Source organism: Syngnathoides biaculeatus, chromosome 21 (assembly GCF_019802595.1).
Source record: "Syngnathoides biaculeatus isolate LvHL_M chromosome 21, ASM1980259v1, whole genome shotgun sequence".
In the NCBI taxonomy this organism is placed as follows: domain Eukaryota; kingdom Metazoa; phylum Chordata; class Actinopteri; order Syngnathiformes; family Syngnathidae; genus Syngnathoides; species Syngnathoides biaculeatus.
Window position 1 is genome coordinate 2,501,535 of NC_084660.1, and position 13,321 is coordinate 2,514,855.

General features: G+C 53.0%; 2 protein-coding genes across 3 annotated transcripts; one reads left to right on the forward strand and one right to left on the reverse strand.

Moving 5' to 3' along the window:
- Positions 1 to 2,416: 2,416 nt before the first annotated feature.
- Positions 2,417 to 9,710, reverse strand: fxr2 (FMR1 autosomal homolog 2). 2 transcript variants are annotated; one of them, XM_061809059.1, is made up of 17 exons: positions 9,147 to 9,710; positions 7,701 to 7,753; positions 6,956 to 7,049; positions 6,803 to 6,874; positions 6,420 to 6,568; positions 6,244 to 6,337; positions 6,048 to 6,164; positions 5,811 to 5,981; positions 5,640 to 5,718; positions 5,432 to 5,541; positions 4,952 to 5,038; positions 3,738 to 3,957; positions 3,458 to 3,637; positions 3,208 to 3,393; positions 3,029 to 3,136; positions 2,869 to 2,957; positions 2,417 to 2,781 (listed from the first exon to the last, which is right to left on the reverse strand). In XM_061809059.1, exons 1-17 carry the CDS (start codon positions 9,195 to 9,197, stop codon positions 2,671 to 2,673), a joined length of 1,971 nt encoding a protein of 656 aa, XP_061665043.1. In that variant the 5' UTR covers positions 9,198 to 9,710; the 3' UTR covers positions 2,417 to 2,670. The 2 variants fall into 2 exon arrangements, with proteins under 2 accessions (XP_061665043.1, XP_061665041.1); XM_061809057.1 differs by having other exon boundaries at positions 5,384 to 5,541.
- Positions 9,711 to 10,317: 607 nt separating this feature from the next.
- Positions 10,318 to 13,190, forward strand: haus4 (HAUS augmin-like complex, subunit 4). The gene is made up of 9 exons (XM_061809060.1): positions 10,318 to 10,512; positions 10,580 to 10,719; positions 10,798 to 10,929; positions 11,022 to 11,162; positions 11,262 to 11,358; positions 11,432 to 11,577; positions 11,653 to 11,783; positions 11,853 to 11,921; positions 12,025 to 13,190. Exons 1-9 carry the CDS (start codon positions 10,461 to 10,463, stop codon positions 12,209 to 12,211), a joined length of 1,095 nt encoding a protein of 364 aa, XP_061665044.1. The 5' UTR covers positions 10,318 to 10,460; the 3' UTR covers positions 12,212 to 13,190.
- The last annotated feature ends 131 nt before the right edge of the window (positions 13,191 to 13,321 follow it).

Sequence of the window (13,321 nt, forward strand, 5' to 3'; positions counted from 1 at the left end):
GTGTCATCTTTTTCCATGTCGTGCATCTTCCTCTCTAACACTGTCCACTGTCCTCATGTCCTCCGTCACCACAAACATCCACCGCCCCCCCCCCCCCCTTTCTTTTGGTCTTCCTCTTTCTCGCTCGCTCTTTTGCCTGGCAGATCCGTCCTCAGACTCTCTCGCCTCTGGACATGTCCAAACCACCAATGTCTGCTCTCTCGATCGAACCTTGTGTCCCTCCCTCTTAATAAACTTAATTTCTAATCCTATCCAAGGTGCTGACTCCGAGCGAGAACCTCAACATCTCCATTTCTGCTCCCTGTTTGTCGTCTCTTTTCATCGGTACATCATGGCCGCCCTCACCACAGTTTCCTAAACTTTGCCCTTCATCCTGGCGGATACTCTTCCGTCGCATAGAACACCGGACACCTTCCGCCAGGTCTTGCACCCGCTTCTTCACTTCCTGAGCACGCTCCCCATTGCCAAGTATTTGAAGTCGTCCGCCCTCGCTATCTCTTCCTCCTCCGCACATAAATTCTGTTTTACTTGTGCTCATCTTCATTCCTCTCCTCCATCTTTCTAATCGTTCCTCCGCCTGCTCCGCGCTTTCCCTGCCGATCACAATTTCATCTGCGTCAGTCTAACCTTGTCCGTCAGCCCATCCATTCCTCCCACATCATTGGAGACTCTCAATTGCCCCAAGGTTTGATTGCGAGTGAGACCGTTTGTTGCCTCGTCTCCACGTGCCCCGCGATTGGCTGGCGACCAGTTCAGGGTCGACGACAAGCCGCGACCCCTCGTGGGAAATGGAATCCAATCCCCCCCCCCCCGCAAAAAAAAAGGGGCGAGTGTGTCAAACTTGGACACCAAATAATGAAAAGTCCTTTATTGCCATCAGTACACCAATGCAGTGACGAAAATCTGACAAGACTTTACAACCAGCGCACGCACGTTCACACAAAGTGCAACCAGCAGCCTTTCAACAGGACGTGAGGGTTACAAATACATAAAAAGGGACTACAGTACTCACACAATGAGGTATAAATGTACACAAACATACGTGCAGGCATCCAAAACCAAAACCCAAAACAAAAGGTGCAGCCTTAAAAACAACACAGGTCACCGGCAATGCGAAACGAGCACGTCAGACGGGTGTCCCCAAATGTGTGGGAAGTCGCGAGCCGAGGAACCGACGAGCGGACCTTCGGCGCGGACCCGAGTCCCATCCCCGACTTCGTGCGCAGGGACCGTCCGCTTGGGCGTCATGCGAAAATAGATCGCGAACCCGCAAGACGGAGAAATCAAAAGTTCATCTCCAGAGAAGGGTTTCATTTCACTTCCATTTTTTATTTTGTATTTTCTAAGATGTGGAAATAGCAACACCAAAAAAAAAAAGAAAAAATGAAAGAGTGGTAACCAAGACAACAGTAACATGAGCAGAGAGCCAGCGGGGAGTCCGTCCGTCCGTCCGTCCGTCCCTCCCTCTCTTTCTCCACACGTCCAAGCAGCCCCAAACCACTTTTGCACCAGGCGGGCAACGGCCTGTCGCTGCGCGCGTCGGCACACGCGGCTATCGTCTCATTTGAAGCCGTCCCGACTCTGCGGTTCTTAAGTGACCCGGGCCCCCGGCCCCCCGAAAAGGCGGTCGCCCCCACGTGTCCGTCCGAAGCCACGGAGCGCCGTGGTTTTTTTTTTTTTTTTTTTTGCTAGTCGTCTACCGCCGAAGTCTCCAATTGTCACGTTGAGAAAGGCGTCCCGGCCACCGCTTTGGACCTCGAGACAAGTGAGGAGAGGAGGTGACCCATCACCTCGAACCCCCCCCCCCCCCTGCTGATAAATCATGATTCTTCGGCTGCGTCACGTTTTGAGCCCTCCGGATTTAGTTTTGCGGTTGCGAAATACATTTCAGTGCTCTGAACCTCCATGTTTTTCCCTTCTATTTGGAATGAGGAAAGAAAGCGCCTCGAAATCTGTCATTTGGCACCAAACTCGCCCCCCCCCCCCCCACCAATCTCCCCGACTTTTGTGACTCTCGCACTCCCTCACCAGTCCTTTCTCTCCTTGGGACCAAAATAAAAACGGAATATCATCTCCAACTTCGCATGATGAAAACAAAAACTTTTTTCCTCTCTCTTTTTTTTTTCGTGTGTGTGTATTTTTTCGTTTGAATTCAAGGCACAATGTCTATTAATATTCCAGCCTCCGAGCGTGACCGCTATCTCCGACCCCCCCCCCCCCCCCCCCCAGCGTCAGCGCACACGGTCGACACCTCCGGCGCCCGCACTTCAACGCGGTCGAGAGACGCGTCCGCGGTGAGAAACAATGACGGAAATCAACATAAAAGAGAGACGAGGAGCTCTAGTGCTTTTTGCTGTGTCTCAGTATTTTCCTTAAAACTCAAGTCATATCCACCAGTCATTTTTTGGCAAGCTACTTTGTTTTTTTTTTTGTGTGTTTTTAAATAAGCACTAGGTACTAATAGATAGTATATAGCATACACCGTGGGTTTCGAAGTTGATGCGGCATTTTTTTTTTTTTTTTTCCTCCCCCCCACTCTCGGTATGTATTCGGGAATTTTTGTCAGGTACTTTTCACTCATTTGTTTCAGGTTGAAGTTAATGCAAGCAGGGACAGTTTGCCGTGGAGTCTTGCTCGAGACTTGGTTTCGCGAGGGGCGAGGCGGTCCCATTACGAGACGCCGTTAACCAGTGTTACGCTCTCGCCGGCTGGCGTCTTGCCTTTGCTGGGAGAACGCTTAGAAGGCCTTTGCTCGTCCGTTTTGCCGCAGGTCCCGTTCTCCTGTTGTTTGGGGGAGAAGAGAGAGATACCGAGCGCGCTTCAACTCCAGTCTCCCAAGTTTGTCGCAAGCGGTCCCGTTCTCTGTACCTTGGGCTCGGGGCCGGTGTGGTTCTCCTTCAAGGGAAGGTTCTGTCTGCTCTGGGATTCGGGACGGGATATGTAGTCTGCGACGGTCACTACATCATTGGGAAACATTTAGAAGCGGTGGCTGGCACTACGACTGCGCAGACCCTGACGTCGGGCTCACCGCTGTCGGTCGGCTGCCGATCGCGGCTGCCGGAGCCTCCCTCGGGGCGACCGGCGCGGTTGCGGCGGCGGCGGCTTCGGTTGCGGCGTTGAGGTCGGGCCTCTTCATCTAATCGCCCAAGGAGGGCGGACACGTTGTCGGATCCCGAAAGGTTAAGAAAACGTCGGCGAGTTTCTCACCCAGTCCGTTTTCACTCGGCCCGGCCTGGCCGTCGGACTCAGTCGCGGCGTCCATCACGCTGGGCTCTTGGTCGTTCCGGCGGCGACGGGAGCGCCTGCGGCGGTCTCCCGCGCCTTCGCCGACGTCGGCGGGCTCCCCCTCGCCGTCGAGTAGGGCGTAAGGGTTGCTGTCCGGGTCCCTCAGCACTGCAGACGCCGGAGCAGGTTTTGGTTTGCGACGACGCCTTTGCGTCTGCAAAAACGGGGCTACCTGAGCTGATCGTGTTGGGCGCTTTCGACGCCAGCCCGCCGCGTCCTCGTCCAGAGTTGGCGCCCCTGCCCCGACCGGCCCGTCTGGAACTCCGCTCCTCTCCGCCGACGCCCCGGGGCCGCTGGTCGCGCTCGTTTAGGTCCTCGGACTCCGAGGCGTTGGACAGTTCAGAGTTTGTGCCTGCAGGGAGAGAAAGAGCGGGCGTTTTTTTTTTAATTTATTTTTGTTCTCACGGAGGGAAGGAATTCAACTTTTGGAACGCTTCAATTTTCATCCGCACCGTATCCCGAGTACACGCCGTTGGAGGCCCTGCGTCCCCTGCTGCGCCCTCCGTAGGTGCGGGAAGCGTGGAGCGAGTTGCTGCTCTCGTCCGTCAGGTAGCCTCGTTCTCGGTCGGCCCCGGCGGGCGCGCTTCGGTTCTGAGGGGCGCGGTAGCCCACGCCGATCTGCCGGAGCTGCTCGTCAATTTGGAGACGTTCGAGGCGCAGCTGCTCCACCTCCTAAAGGGATGACGTGAAGACGGCAAACATGAGGTTGCAATTCGATTCCCGGTTTGGGAGCTGACGGCATTTTTTCCCCCAATCTTGTTTGAATTCACGTTAAGTACAAGAGGACGCAAAAAGGTTGAATTCCAACTGGTCCGCCGCTCAACCACACAAGGGGAAACATTGTCAAATGACACGCGAGGCAGACTGTCCCAAAAGCGAGAAGACAACACGAGCGTTTCCCCACACAGGTGGTGGCCCTCAGTGAGGAAACGGCGACCGCCATCTGGGACGAGTTTGAGTTTCCCCCGCGGACTCGGATTCCGTCGCGAGGCTAAAACGAGAACGTTACAACTCCAAATTGGCAACGTGACAAGATCTTTGAAGGATTACAAATTGGCTAAATAAAGCAATCATTTGCAGTTTGTGTGACTGCTGTCATACATCTGTCCACCCCCCCCCCATTCATGCTACACGTTCATCGCCCGGTGGGACTATTTGAATTCATTTTGGTCGTGGAGCGAATCACGTGACTCCTCCAAAAGGCGAGCGTACGCTCCACCGTGTCCATTTGCTGACCCCCCACGTGGTACCGTTTCTCCGGGAGAGAAAACCGCAGTCCCACTCGACGGGCCGCTCGGCCTTATCGGCAACGTGACGTCTCGTCGGCGTCTACAGCGACAGCTGTACTTGGAAGGGAGGGAGGTGGCTGCACAGGGAATGAGGCGCACACAGTGGCCCGGGGGAGGGGGTCTACTACTAATTTTGGACGCCGAGGGTCCAGATATGTGTAATCTAAACTCAAAGCACGCCGGTCACCCGATCCCTCAGAGAAGGGCTATTTATAAAAACACGGGGTCAGGACAAAACAGGGCGCGCGGCAGCAGGTTCGGGGGACGGCCGTATGAAATTACTGCTGCGTGGTTTCCGAGAACCCCCCCCCCACTCACAAACTTCAGCTGAAAATATCCGTCACCAGCAGAGGGCAGCACCTGTCGGACACACTCACCTGGAGGTAAGACACGTGGTACTCCAGCAGAGCCTGCGCGTTGCTTATGTTCTCCTTTGTCCCCACAAACACGAACGGAACCATTCCCTGATGCCACACACAGAGCAAAGACCAGGAGGTACAGCACATAAGTGTCTCTCTCTCTCTCTCTCTCTCTCTTTTTTTTTTCTTTTCTCGCTGACCATGTCAATGTCAATAAATAGACAGAGAGGGCCGCTATTTCAAACAGCTCGGAAGTAAGCTGGGGTGCGGCGTGAGCTCGGGACCACGCGTGAAAGTTAGGCCTCATTTACAAATGAACAAAGCTCACAGGCAAGAGCGAACAGCCAAAACATTTCAAGGGTCAAAGCAGAAAGCAGACAGAACATCTACGCCGGACGGGGGCCGGCTTTAAGACGCTAACGGGGGAGACGAGCGCAACGGTCCATTCACCTCTTTGCCGCCGGCAGTGTCGTCCCTGCCTGCCCCCTGCCTGCCTACCTCCTCGCGAGGAAGCTTTTTGTCGTTGTCTCCCTCGATCCTGACACGGACCACGCCCGACTTGTCCACGATCTCCTGGATGACTTTGCCGTTTTTGCCGATGACTTTGCCTGAGCGAGACCAAAAGAGGTCAGCGGTGGGCGCGCGGAGCGAAGAGGAAAACGGCGCGAGTTAGCATGAGCTCCCTTGGGAATAGTTTCACACTCACCAACGAGGTTCCTGGGTACCTGAAAGTAGTCTTCCTTGAACTCAAGATACTCTCTTGCCTGCCTCACCGCCTCCGGAGTCTGGAAAGTAACAAAAAAAAAAAAAAAAAAAAAAAAAGGCGTGTGACGGGACGAGCGCAACCCCGAAAGCGGCCGACGGAGCGTGGGCGTACCTCGCCGTAGATCCGGAAAGTGCAACTCTCTTCTTCCAGCTCGATCGCGGTGACGCCGGGCACTTTGCGGGCCTGCTGGATGTTTGCCCCGTGAGAGCCGATGGCGAGGCCCATCAGGTCCTCTCTGACGCGAACCTCCTCCTGATACGCCGAAGCTAACTGCTTGCTCGTCTGGAAGGGAAGGGAAGAGAAGAGGGCGGTCGGGAGGCGTCGGCGAAAAGGGGGAGCGTCCTTTACCTCCAAATGTTTGGTGGCTTCCTCGTTGCGGGACATCAGCATCAGCTTCGTACGGATGCTGCGGAAATGCATGTCGCTGAGAAGGCTGGCGCGCTTGATTGTGGCATCATTTGTTGACTGGGAAAAGGAGAAAAGGAGGATTGCCGTTTAGGGTTCGACTCGCACGTCCACGTTGGCATTTGTTCCGCGTACTGACCAGCACAATGAGCTCGTTTGTTTGGGCACTAAAGAAGATGCAGTTGGCATCGATAGCTTTGCGGAAGTCTTTATGAACGTTGTCGCCCGCGCAGCTGTCGACGACAAAAGAACGAGACGCTCGGCAGTGCAAAAGCGCTCCCAAGACCCCAAACGCAAAGCGGCCGAGACACTCACATGTCCCGCAGGTCCTCGGGGACGGGGATGGTGACTTTGTGGAAAGAATTTCGCGAGGAAGGGCTGTTGGGGTTGAGGGGCCTGATGCGTTCCGCTGTCACAATCTCATTGTAGGTGGCGTCGCACGCCGCGTATTCGATCACGTAAAACTGGAAAGCCGAGAACAAACACAAACATTTCACTTGAAAGACGAAATTCATCGATGAGGCTGAGGAATGAGGTCAGAGAGAGAAGGGGAGACGGCCAAGAGAGCGCGCAAAAAAAGAGCGAGACAACGCGAGCCGTTCTCCGAAATGCAACACAATCTGCAAAAAAAAAAAAATCGAGGATACTCCGCCAAACGGTGCTTTTCAAAACCACGCCAGGGTGAGGGAGTTTCTTACCTCTCCTTTCATCATTCGCACCCGGGCCAGCCACCAGCCGCACGGCTCCTGTTCATTAGCCCGAGAGTAAACCTGCGAGGACGCACGGAGAAGAAATCATGACATGGCCTCAATTTGGGGATGATGATGATGAAGAACTTGACGGCGCCTCACCTCCACCTCCTCTCCTTCGCCAATTTCCTTGTTGTAGTCGGCCGGAGGCGGCAAGCGCACGTCGCTGAAGGGCAGCTGTCGCTCTGGCTGCCAGCTGCATTGACACAAAAGCACAAGCGAGCACTTAACGGGCTCCCTCCTTTTCTTTTCATTTTTTTTTAAATCAAATTTTCCCAAACACACGCGGCCAATTTCTAAGATGTCTGACAATCTTTCTTGGATGAGTGGCAGGTCATGTGGCGAGCGACATAAATGGCTCCCGGATGGGACTGAGCTACGTGCAGAACGCTTTCGTTTCTTTATACCCAGCGCCAATACAAAATATTACGCAGAATATGAAAAGCCGAACAATTCTCACGTTTCCCTCAAGCCTAAGTTGCATACAAAGCACGCTCTCCAAAAAGTAAAATGGGGGGTGAGGGTTGGGGGTGCTTCCCAAAAAACAGCACAGCCCCCCCCCTCGGCATGCCTCTGCTCGGACGCTATTTTTAGGGGCGCCCTGCGCTACACTGGGCCCGAAGCCAAGTAGATTTTTAAGAAATACGCGCGACGGTTGCGACGCAAGGACCGCACAGGCGAGCGCCGGGGGCGGGGTTAAGGTTCGGCGGCCATGTGTACGGACAGCTGCGTTCCGAGCACAGGCGCCAAAGAGGAACATTTTGTCGTAAGCCAGTGAAAGAACGGACACAACTCGTAGTGGGAACCAACGCAATCACGAGGGCACACTCAGGGGCTTCAAACTTACTTGTTTTCAAAAACGATGGTGAGCGAGTCATCGTGGACATCCTTGATGTACCCCTAAAAGAAGGAAAAACAGTTTGAATTGACACCATCACTGACAACGAAAACCCGGTGTGACGTTTTCATTCCAGCGATAAAAGAGATTTAGCTTGGAAAATTACGCGACGAGTCCAGGAGATTTTTGTCTTATTTTTCAAGCACACACTGGTCGTGATTTCTGCGATCGTAAAAACGTCACACGGACGTCCTCTCTTTGCGAGAACGGGACGCTACGACGGGCACGGCCGACGGCCGGGACATTTGAACGGGCCGACGTCAGGCGACGCTCCCGCACGGGGTGCGGCCGTAGCGTCGTCGAGATGCTGCCCGATAAGTGACGGAAGCAACGTTCGCTTTGGCACGTCATCCATTCAACTTGAGCCACATTACTTGCCATTTCTGCACTGTCTAGAAAGTTTGGGGGGGAAAAAAAGAAACATTTGCTTTTGTTGAACTGTTGTTGGGAAAAAAAAAAAAACACTACTCTGCCCAATTTACAGATTTGAATTCAGATGACAGATTGTGTTTCAGATCGACAGCCGTCAAGACAACGAGAGGCTGCGGACTAGTTGAAGATGGAGACTGTAAATCGTTAAGCGGGGCAGCTGCCATCCTGTCAGGTCCGGAAGAAATTCCACCCGCTTGTCTTAAGGTGAACACGAATTGTGACACACATTCGTAACTGGATGATTAAGTCATCCATAAAATTGTGAGGATAAGTGGCTCGGAAAAGCGGATGGACGCACCTTCTCGTCGGTGTCACCCAGTAAAAGGCAGCGACAGGTGAGGCCGCACAAGGAGAGTAAATTTAGGCGAGGGCCGAAAGCTGATGATGAGGAGCACATGGGAGGAAGGGCACGCACGCACGCGCACGCCTAAAAATAAGGAAAGGCCGAAAAGTTCGGTCTGCAAAGCGATGAGGGGATAACGTTGCGACGTTAACAGGCAGCGCCACTATTCGCAACCTCCCCGAGGACGCGTCGTCGCCCACAAAGCGTTTGTCGTGCCCGTGCAAAAGCGTGGCGGAATTGAAACTGAAAGCGCCAATACCGTCACGCTAGCTGGCAGATGTAGCATCGCCCGTGCACGCTCCGCCATAGTCGGAGCGTGTCCAAGCGCACGTCGATCCGCGAAAGGCAGGCAGAAATCACGCGGAACGCGATTGGAAACGCGAGCGAAAAGGGCCGAGCGTGACGAGAATGGCGAGTAGCTGGGCGGGCGCTAGCCTCAGCCTAGCCGGCTGGGGCTAGCGCCGAGCACCCCGCGGCAACCCCGAAGCTTAGCATCCTCGTTTCGACAAAACCAGACACGACAAATCACGTCGGCGATTCGGCCGGGGCCGGGCCGCGACGAGCGCGCCGCAGCGGGCTCGTGGCGAGCCAGCAATTAAGCTAGACCGGAAGCAGGTTACCTTATAGAAGGCCCCGTTCGAGCCGCGAACTTCCACGGCCAGCCCGTCCATACTCGCCGGGAGCTCCGCACGGTCGTGCTTCTCTGAAGCCGCTCCGACTCCGCGCGGGTCGGGTAAAGAGAGCACCCCCAGCTTCGCCGGCGGTTCGCCGCTCCCCGGCCGCTTGTGGATGTCCAGCGTTTCGGGAGGCGAAGGGCTCGGAGGCAGATGGCTGTGATGGCGTCAAACGAATCGACGCAGGCAGGCGCCACTTGGCGGAGCACCGGCCTCTGCTTGCTGTGCTCTCGTCCGGATGCGGCGGACGTGCGGACGCCACCGACGTTGACGGCTAATGAGGTGCCAGGCGAGCCACGCTCAACAGCTAGCAGCTAGCCTGCGATGCTAGCCCGGAGTGTGGCGCCGTGAGGAAGAAAGTGAGGAAAAGTCGCGCTCGCGGCTCGCCGCCCGACTGGTGTTGACGGACGTTTCCCCTACCCAAAAAAAAGAAAAGAAAAGTAAAAAAAAAAAGCCGTCAGCGGCCGTCCAAGTCCTCTTCCCACTCACGCCGATCGAGTGAATGAGTGACGCTCCGAACGACCTCAAACACCCAAACGGAGCCCCGCCCACCAAGGAAGTCCGCTCCGTGATTGGCCGCCGGCCTTTGAAGGAAATCTTTCAACGATTCAAAGGCTTTCGATTAGCAAAAAAAAAAAAGGTAAACAAGGAATCTCCGAATAGTTTTCACCTACCTTTGCTTCCCTGACATCTCACATTCCTCTGCCTACACTAATCAAGAAACACTCGTTTGGAACGAATGAAGGACGCATTTCCGCAATTACGTATTGTATTGCATTTCGTCAAAGGTTGTCAAAGTCAATACTTTGGGATTTTTGTGTCCCGCGCGATGGATCTCGCCCCTGCCCTGTCGAGATGTCAGAACCCGACCAGACGCATTCTTTAAAGCGGTCTTTTGTCGAGGATTCAAATTCCCCATGACTGTCGTGGTTCCAAGTGGACTTCTCATTCATTGACTGCTTTGCTTCCTCTTGCCTGCATAGCAAATGGTGATGATAATTAGTAAATAATGTACAAAAAGCAGAAGACTTGAGCAACTTAAAAAGAAAAACAAAAAAAATCCTCGAGTGTCATTATCGCATTTTCAGGTGTTGTTTTCGCGCGGGTTCTCGCGAGACTCCGGCGTAACTTCCGCAGTCTGACTTTGCCGCATGACTCGACCCGGCCAATAGGAAAGCTTTCCGCCGGCGCGCGACTTGATTCAGGAAGTCGCTCCCTTGTCCCGAAAAGTGGCGAAGAATCAGCTCATTTCGGGCAAAAATGAGCGCTGAACTCGGGCTTCCCGCAAACGAAAACGGTGTTGATCAAAAGGGTGAGCAAACGAGCGTTTTTGTCGTCAATAATCAGGCTTCCTAACATGAACGAATGAACCGTGGCAGTTTTGGCCGCGTTTCCTCTCTGCGACGTGACGGAAGAGGACTTGCGACAGAACCCCCAATTCTGTCAACTCCTGACCGCTCTCGCTCATCACGTGGATAAAATGGGCCTCACTGGGCCGCTGAAAACAGAGCTGGAAAAGGTTCGGGTGGGGCACGTGACGTACAGCGTCCAATATTTGCGTGATTCACGTCGGAGGTTGTTGGATTTTCTTCATTAGGCTGAGCAGAAGCTGATGAGCCAGCGGCGGGTGTGGCTGCAGTCGGAAAGCCTGACCGGGGCGCTGCAGGAGATGATCCAGGACCACAAAGTCAGGAAGCGTCACGCCGCCGTGCCACCCGACCAGAGCACGGTACAGTGGGAACGTGCGGCACCGGAATTCCACAAGTCCTGGTCGGTCGTCGGTGACTGCGCGTCTCTTCTGTGCCCTTAACGCGGTCTCAGTTCTACGAGACCGTGGAGAAGTGCCTTCTCGTGGCCCGGTGCGCGAGACTGCTCGATCCCAGCGACACGACCGAGAAGGATCGGCCCTCGGTTTTGGCTTTGACCCCCCAACGGGTCACGGAGTTCATGCCTTCTGCCAATGTAGGTGGTGATGAAAAGGCAGCAAGAAAAGAACGTTTGTTTTTCCCCTTCACGTAAGCGTTGCGTCACGACGCCGTCGTTTTGCTTTGTCATTGCCAGAGCGTCGAAAGAATGAAGCAGATTTTACCCGCAGCGCTGGAGGAGCACCTCAGCAAGAAATGTTTCACTTTTCTCTGCTACTATCAGCCCGAATGCGGTGCGCGTCCCTTCGAACGCGTAGACAAACGTGCGATTGCGTGGAAAACGCCCTTTTGCTATCTTTTTCTCAGAGAATCGGAACCAGAGTCCGGAGAGAAAAACGTTGTCTCATCTGACTGCGCAACTCAAGCAGAGCAAAAAGAAGGCGGAGGATTTGAAGGAACGCTCCCGGGAAAAGAGAGCGCTCCTCCAAAGGCAGACGCGACTCGGCCTTTCCGTAAGAGGCCCAATATTCGCCCGGGCACGCGTGCGACTGAACCATCTGGCGCCGCGTTTGTTTCCCCTCCGTCAGGAGATGATACAGTGCGTGCGGCTCATGCAGTCTTTCATCCTGGAGAACCGCTTGAAGTTCCAGGTTGATTTGGACAGGGACAAGCTGGACTACTTTGAAGGAAAATGCGAATTAATCTCGCAGAAGATCAAGTAAGGAATTGGTACATTTGTCTGTTCTTCTTCAAGACAAAACAAAACAAAACAAAAAAACCTTTTCAGGGCTGAGATGGTTGCCGTTCGACTGGAAACGTACACAGTTGACTCCATTTCTGCCCACAAAGAAATAAGGTCAGAAGAATTTCTGCATACATTTTTTTTTTTTTGTGTGTGTGTGTGTATTGAATTCTGCATATGAGTTTTTTTTTTGTCGTTTGTTGTGCCTGGGTTACAGAAAAAGTCTGCAGTCAGAGTTGAGAAGCTGCCAGGCGGAGAAAAACTCAGTGGAATCCAAGTTGTTCTCTTTTGAGATCTTGGGAAAGGAATTTGAGGCCCTGGCTGAGGAGTACGGCAAACTACGACAAGAAATTGACGTCAAAAACTGGGCCCTGAAGGAATTCGCCACGTACGACGACCAGTGACGATCGGGGCTGACCCGGTGCCGGCGGACAGACGTTGGACGAGGACGTGATTGTTTTTTTTTTTTTTTTTTTTTTTTTCCCCCCCACCAGGAGATTTGAATGGAATAGGATTCAATCTTTGTTCGTGGATTGTTCCCCACATGTACTGAATCAAATAAATACACGCAAAGTTGCCGTTATTGTACATTAGTGTCCTGTGAGAAAAATGATTCCATTTGAAAAATACATGGTAATCTTTCCCAATATCACTTTAGGATAGATTGTTGCACAGAGTCCAACTGAGTCGTGGAAACGCGGCACCGACACCGACCTGTACGTGACATACTCGGCCATTCAAGCTGACCCAGGGAGGAAAAGATTTGAATTCACCGTGATCTAAAGTATGCGTGTATGGAAGTAGACGAGTGCCACCGGGATTTGAATTTGAAACGTTAAAGTCAATAATTCGCTGTCTGAAATTCAACTTCATTGTAAAAATTCACTTTTGGTGTGAAGCGCCACCGGGATTGCACCGCCGCAGATATGTCACATGACTCAGAAAGCTTAACTGGATTGGCTGGCTGCTGGGTTCTGAAATGCTTTGGTCATGTCTGTGACCGAAGGTAACCCCTTCTTCTACGACGTTGAATTTCAGACACTGAGTTGTTGAATTTAACATTTCAAATTCAAATCCCGGTGACACTTTTGACGGATGGTGTGCCGTGAGATTTGTTTTGTTCCCCTCGCAAAATATGCGCAAAACGGATGCGGCACAAGTGCACGGGTTCATGTAGTGCCCGATGATCCCCACTAGAGGGCGGAAGAGGACCATCCAGTTCCATGTTTTGAGATTTGGTCGGGGCGCAAACGAATGCCTCGATAATAAAGATATTTTCAATATATTGGGGCTTGGAAAGTCACATTTTCTCCTCCAGCTTGTTTCCTGGTGGCTTGCGGACTCAAAACAGTCACATTCAAGGTTTTTTTTTCTTTTTTTTTTTTAATAGAATTTATTTTATTCAGATTTCAAATTAAACGTGACGCGTCACCCTTCCCCCTTCTTTTTCTTCTTCTAGCTCGATTTTTTTTTTTGTGTGCAAGTACAATCTCAAACGATTGTATACTTGCGCA

Bases quoted from the DNA above. Each gene is read 5' to 3' on its own strand.
- fxr2 (XM_061809057.1), bottom strand. From the start codon at position 9,197: ATGGACGGGCTGGCCGTGGAAGTTCGCGGCTCGAACGGGGCCTTCTAT. The intron at 7,050-7,700 runs GTAAGTTTGAAG...GTGTCAATGCAG, and splicing joins ACCATCGTTTTTGAAAACAA to CTGGCAGCCAGAGCGACAGC. The intron at 5,039-5,383 runs GTGAATGGACCG...GTGTGGCATCAG, and splicing joins ACACTGCCGGCGGCAAAGAG to GGAATGGTTCCGTTCGTGTT.
- haus4 (XM_061809060.1), top strand. From the start codon at position 10,461: ATGAGCGCTGAACTCGGGCTTCCCGCAAACGAAAACGGTGTTGATCAA. The intron at 10,513-10,579 runs GTGAGCAAACGA...GAACCGTGGCAG, and splicing joins AAACGGTGTTGATCAAAAGG to TTTTGGCCGCGTTTCCTCTC. The intron at 11,163-11,261 runs GTAGGTGGTGAT...TGTCATTGCCAG, and splicing joins AGTTCATGCCTTCTGCCAAT to AGCGTCGAAAGAATGAAGCA.